General features: G+C 41.9%; 1 protein-coding gene across 1 annotated transcript in view; it reads left to right on the forward strand.

Moving 5' to 3' along the window:
* LOC102427081 (zinc finger protein 345-like) overlaps positions 1-6,806 on the forward strand; it is an 18,282-nt gene that overhangs the window by 9,200 nt on the left and 2,276 nt on the right. The window contains 1 exon segment of the mRNA XM_014445750.2: positions 5,339-6,789. Within this exon segment, the coding sequence (XP_014301236.2) occupies positions 5,339-6,789 (1,451 nt within the window).

A 6,806-nucleotide genomic window follows, 5' to 3' on the forward strand; every position in this document is an offset into this window, starting at 1 on the left:
TCCGCACGCCCACGCTCTATCAGATGAGCCAAACCGGTTTCGGCTTACTACTCTCTTATATTAAAACCTATTGGTGTATTTTAAACTTTCAATCTTTTTTCTATGTATGATTTTGTAACATCATGCATTGGTCATTTGTGGAAAATATTAATTCACTATGTGGATTTACAAATGTTGACATTTCATTGCACAATATCCTAGAAAAAAAGAGTGCTAATATCACTACCAATTTCATCAAAAATGCCTTTTTCACATTCTTTATTATTCACATTCTTTATTATTTTTTGTTGTTAATCCTCACCTGAGGATATTTTTCCACTGATTTTTTTTTAATATATTTTATTGATTTTTTACAGAGAGGAAGGGAGAGGGATAGAGAGTTTTAAACATCAATGAGAGAGAAACATTGATCAGCTGCCTCCTGCACGCTGCACACTGGGGATGTGCCCGCAACCAAGGTACATGCCCTTGACCGGAATCGAACCCGGGACCTTTCAGTCCACAGGCCAACGCTCTATCCACTGAGCCAAACCGGTTTCGGCTATTTTTCGTTTATTAATCTGAGAGAGAGAGAGAGAGAGAGAGAGAGAAACATCACTTTATTGTTCCACTTATTTATGCATTAATTGATTCATTCTTGTTGTATATACCCTGACCTGGGATCAAACCTGCAACCTTGGTGTATTGGGATGATGCTGTAACCAAGTGAGCTACCTGGCCAGGGCTCATCATCATTTATTGAAGAGACTGTCATTTCCTCATTGTGTGTTTTTGGGTCCCTCGTCAAAGATTATTTGACCATAGATGCATGGGTTTATTTCTGGGCTCTGCTGTTTTTCATTGGTCGATTTTTATGCCAGTACCATAGTGTTTTGATTACTTACGGCTTTGCAATATTTTGAAATAGGAAGTGCGATGCCTTTAGCTTTGTGTTTTTGTTTTTCTTTCTTTTTTCTTTTTTTTTTAAGATTGCTGCCTGGCTGGCATCAACCTATGAATCAGGAGATCATGATTCCATTCCCGGTCAGGGCACCTGCCCGGGTTGCCAATCAATGATTCTCATCGTTGATGTTTCTGTCTCTCTCCCTCTCCCTCCCTCTCCAAAATCAATAAAAACATATGTATATATTTTTTAAAAAGATTGCTTTGGCTATTTGGATTTTTTTGTGTGGTTCCATATGGATTTTAGGATCACCCTCCCTTCTTATTGAATTTATTGGGGTGACACTGGTTAACAAAATAACACTGGCTTCAATTCTATAATACATCATCTGTCCACTGTGTTCATCATCCCAAGTCTAGTGGGTTGTTTTTTCTGTATCCATGGAAAATGTTATTGGAATTTTTATATGAATTACATAGAATCTGTAGATCACACTGGGGAGATTACCTGGGTAAAATGGACATAACAATATTTATTCTTTCAATCCAAGAACACTGGATATTTTTCTATTTATTTGTGACTTATTTTTTTTTTTTTTAAATATATTCCACTGATTTTTTACAGAGAGGAAAGGTGAGGGACAGAGAGTTAGAAACATCAATGAGAGAGAAACATCGATCAGGCGCCTCCTGCACGGCCCCTACTGGGGATGTGCCTGCAACCAAGGTACATGCCCTTGACCGGAATCGAACCCGGGACCCTTGAGTCCGCAGGCTGACGCTCTATCCACTGAGCCAAACCGGTTCCGGCTATTTGTGACTTATTCAATAATTTTCAGAATAAAGATCTTTCACCTCCTAGGTTAAATTTATTCCTGAGTATTTTTTTTAAAAAATATATTTTATTGATTTTTTACAGAGAGGAAGGGAGAGAGATAGAGAGTTAGAAACATCGATGAGAGAGAAACATCGATCAGCTGCCTCCTGCACATCTCCCACTGGGGATGTGCCCGCAACCCAGGCACATGCCCTTGACCGGAATCGAACCCGGGACCCTTCAGTCCGCAGGCCGACGCTCTATCCACTGAGCCAAACCGGTTTCGGCTCCTGAGTATTTTTTATGCTATTTTTTTTGTTGTTGTTAATCCTCACTCACATCAGGATATTTTTTCATGGATTTATTTTTTAAAATATGTTTTTATTTATTTCAGAGAGAGGAAAGGAGATGAGAAAGAGATAGAAACACTCATGAGAGAGAAACATCAATTGGCTGCCTCCCGCACGTCCCCTGTTGGGGATCAAGATCCCAAAGCCAGCATGTGCTCTACCTGAATCTAACCAGGAACCAATATGGTGACCTCTTGGTGCATGGGACGACCTTCACTCCATTGAGCCACACCGGTCAGGGCATTGATGCTATTTTAAATGGGATTTTAATTTTTCTTTGCAGATAGTTTATTATTGTATATAAACACAGCTGATTTAAAACAATTTTTTCTAATACATTTTGTTTGTTTTGTTTTTAGAAGATATTTATTAAATCTGGGGACAGTGAAACAAGGAAGGGCCTAGGATAGAAGAAGCAACAGGAGAGGGACTAGGTGGGGAATTGAGCCGAGCCTCGGCCACTTTGGCTCACTCAGAAGTCAGAAAATGTGGCTTTGGGGACAGGCTCAGGGGGTTGGCCTGGGACAAGCTGCTGCCGCCATTGCTTCCTGGTTGCAAATCTCATGGGTTCCCTTTTTGTTTAGGAGATGCATGGGTATGGAGGAAGAATAGAGGAAAGAGAAAGATACAGGTGTTTTCCTGGGAGGGAAAATAATAGGCTGTTTGTTTTTATAGAGGAGGGAGGGAGAGGCACAGAGAGAGAGAAACATTGATTTGTTGTTCCACTTGTTATTAGTATGCATTCACTAGAGGCCCAATGCACGAAATTCATGCAAGAGTACGCCTTCCTTTCCCAGCTGTCAGCTCCAGCTTCCGTCTGGCACCCTGGCTTCGCCTGGAAGGTCGTTCAGAAGGACGTTTGGTCTCATTAGCATATTATGCTTTTATTATGATAGATTGGTTGCTGCTTTAAAAAATATATATATATTTATTGACTTCAGAGAGCAAGGGAGAGGGGGAGAGAGAGAGAAACATCAATGATGAGAATCATTGATCGGTCGCCTCCTGTATGTCCCCCACTGGAGATCGAGCCCGCAACCCAGGCATGGGCCCTTGACTGGAATCTGACCCAGGACCCTTCAGTCCCCAAGCCAATGCTCTATCCACTGAGCATGGTTGATGCTTTTCATGTGCCCTGATCGAAGATTGAACCTGCAACCTTGGCATATTGGGATGACTCTAACCAACTTAGCTAACTGGCCGTGGCAACTGAGTTTTGTATATTGATTTTTTTTTTCTAATCCTGCAATTTTACTGAATTCATTGATTAATTCTAAGGGTGTTTTGGTGGAGTCTTTAGTGTTTTTTATATGTAAGATGATGTCATCTGCAAACACAGTTTTCCTTCTTCCATTCTAATTTGGGTGTTCTTTATTTTACTTTCCTACTAGAGGCCCAATGCACAAAATTTGTGCATGGGTAGGGTCCTTATGCCTGTCCAGCGATCAGGACCGATCTGAGGGGCGACCGGCGGGTTGATCGGGGCCCCCCACTCACCCCCGCAGTAGCCTGGCACCACCCACTCACCTGCTCCATCGTCCCGCTGCAGTCCCACTCTCGTCAGGGCCCATCGGGGCCGGCAGTGCCTCCACTGCCGCCCACTGCCAGCACCCAGTCGCTGACACCCTCCATGTTCCGCGCCACCCCCTGGTGGTCAGTGCACATCTAACTCCGCCCGTGGGGATAATTCGCATAATTAGCCTTTTATTAAATAGCATTGCATTCCAGTACTACCAGTTGTGATATCTCCTTTTATTTCTGATCTTATGTGTCTTTTAACTTAGTTTATCTAAATGCTTATCAATTTGTTTATCCTTTCAAATACCAATTCTTTTTTATGAATCTTTTCAGTTGTTTTTCTCTCTCTCCTTTTCACTTATTTCTGCTATCTTTGTTATTTGCTTTCTTTACTAACTTTGACCTTAGTTTGTTGTTTTCTTCTTCTTCTTTTTTTAATCCTCACCCAAGGATTTTTCCATTGATTTTTAGAGAGAGAGTGGAATAGAGAGGGAAAGATGGAGAGAAATATCGATGTGAGAGAAACACATTGATTTGTTGCTCTCTGCACGGGCCCTGACTAGGGCAAGGGCCAAGGGGGAGCCTGCAACTGAGGTAGTAACCTTGACCAAAATTGAACCTGAGACCCTTCAGTCTGCAGGCAGACACCCTGTCCACTGAACCAAACCTGCGAGGGTTGTGTTGTTTTTTCTTGTTCCTTAAAATATAAAGGCAGGTTGTTTGAGATCTTTCTTTTATCTTAAGGTAGGCATTTATTACTATAACCTTACCTCTGCTTCTTTTGCTGCATTTTGGTGTGTTATGTTTCCATTTTCATTTGTCTGAATATGTATTTTTGATGTCTTTGACCCATTGATTTTGCAGGAGTTTGTTGCTTAAATTTTACATATTTCTTATTTTCCAGCTTTCTTCCTCTGATGATTTCCAGTTTCATGCCATGTTGTTTGGAAAAGACATTTGATATGATCTCAGCCTTCTTACGTTTGTTAACACGTTAAGTGCCCAACCTGCTTTGTCTTCCAGATGGAAAGTATAGTGTCAGTCACCGGTGCCTGACTGGGTTCTTAACATGTTAAGACTTGTTTTGTGACCTAATATGATTTGTTATATGTTCGTTTTGCACTTGAGAAGAATGCGTATTCTGCTGCATGTTCTGTATATATCTGTTGTTTTTCAATTTTTTATTTATTAATTTTAGAAAGGGCAGAGGAAGAGAAGGAGAAATACTGATTTTTTTTGTTCCACTTATTTATGCATCAATTCATTGGTTGATTCTTGTATGTTCCCGGACCAGGTATTGGACCTGCAATCTTGGCATATCAGGGCCACCCTGTAACCAAATGAGCTACCTGGCCAGGGCCAGGTCCATTTGCTCTTAAGAAAAGTTTAGGTTCGATATTCTTTTACTTATGTTTTTGTCTGGGTGATCTATCCATTGTTGAAAGTGGAGTATTGAAGTCACCAACTATTATTGCATTGCTGTCTATTTCTTTCTTCAGATCAGTTAGTACTTCCTAAATATAGTTAGGTGCTCTGATATTGGTTACATATGTACTTTTATAACAGTTACATTTTCTTGATGACTTGGCTGCTTTATCATTATATAAAGAAGTTCTTTGTCTCTTGTGACAGTTTTTGACTTAAAGTCATGTTATCTGACATAATCATAGTTACCCCTGCTCTTTTTTGTGGAACTTTTACACATTTGTGGTTGGGTTGCCCCTTGCCAATAAAGTCATTGTGTAATTTACCATCATTTCTTTGCACTTAGGTTGCTGTTGTGGAACAAAGAATGTGGAGGCACCATCTGAACAGAGCATTCCTGTGGGAGTGTCACAGGCCAGGACTTCAAGGGAATCTCAGTCTCCCCAGAAGACCCACCCCTGTGAGATGTGTGGTCCAGTCTTGACAGATATCTTCCGTTTGACTGAGCACCAGGAAACACTGCACAGACTGAGGTGTGGGGCATGTGGAAAACAATTTTATTTCAGTGCAAACTGTCAACACGACCAGGAGCAGCTCACGGGAGAGACACTCCTCCTAAGCATTGTGGATAGATCCTCGTTTGTAAAGAGCTGCAATTTCCATGTGTCACGGAAGCCCTCTACCCGTGAGGGGGTTGGAAAGGACTGCCTGACCTCCTCAGGACATCTCCAACAAGCCACTCACACCAGAGAGAAACCAGACAAGATCTCCAAAAGTAGGGGGACTCTTCAGCCCAGAAAAAGTAACTGTACTAGGGAAGAATGTGAGAAAGCCTTCAGTCCCAAACACGCACATGTTCCGGACTCGGGAGTGCAAATCAAAAAACAGTGTTTCGTGTGCCGTGAGTGTGGGAAAACATTCAGGTACAAATCCTCACTTGTTATTCACCAGAGAGTCCATGATGATGACAGAATTCATGTCTGTGACGACTGTGGGAAATCCTTTAGGGGAAGCTCAGCCTTCACTCAACACCGAAGAATTCATTCTGCGGCGAGGCAGCACAAGTGCGGCAAATGCGGGAAATCCTTTAACCAAAAATTTGTCCTCATTTATCCTCAGAGAAGCCACACTGGAGAAAGTTGTTACGTCTGCTGTGAATGTGCACCATCTTTCAGGCAAAGCTCTGCTCTTATTCCACAACAACAGACAGTTTATTCTGGAGAAACGAGTTTTGAGTGCACCGAATGCGGGAAGTTCTTTAAACGGAACTTGGACCTCATTGAACATGGGAGAGTTCATACAGGAGAAAGGCCTTTTGAGTGTAATGAATGTGGGAAGTCTTTTACTTCCAGCTCTGCCCTCCGTTATCATCAGAGAGTTCACAGTGGAGAAAAGCCTTATAAATGCAATGAATGTGGAAAGTCTTTTACCTCTAGCTCTGGCCTCCGTTATCATCAGAGAGTTCATACAGGAGAACGGCCATTTGAGTGTAGTCATTGTGGGAAATCTTTTACTCAAATAAATCACCTCATTATACACCGAAGAATTCACACAGGGGAAAGGCCTTATGAGTGCAGTGAGTGTGGAAAATCCTTTAGCCACAAATCTTACCTCTCCCAACACCAGAGAGTTCACACTGGAGAAAAGCCCTTTGAATGTAGTGAATGTGGGAAATCTTTCACCTCTGGCTCTGCCCTCTGTTATCATCAGAGAGTTCACTCCGGAGAAAAACCCTATGAGTGCAGTGAATGTGGGAAATCTTTTACCAAAGGACCAATACTCATTCGACACCGCAGAGTCACACAGGAGAAAGG

Source organism: Myotis lucifugus, unplaced genomic scaffold (assembly GCF_000147115.1).
Source record: "Myotis lucifugus unplaced genomic scaffold, Myoluc2.0 scaffold_482, whole genome shotgun sequence".
In the NCBI taxonomy this organism is placed as follows: domain Eukaryota; kingdom Metazoa; phylum Chordata; class Mammalia; order Chiroptera; family Vespertilionidae; genus Myotis; species Myotis lucifugus.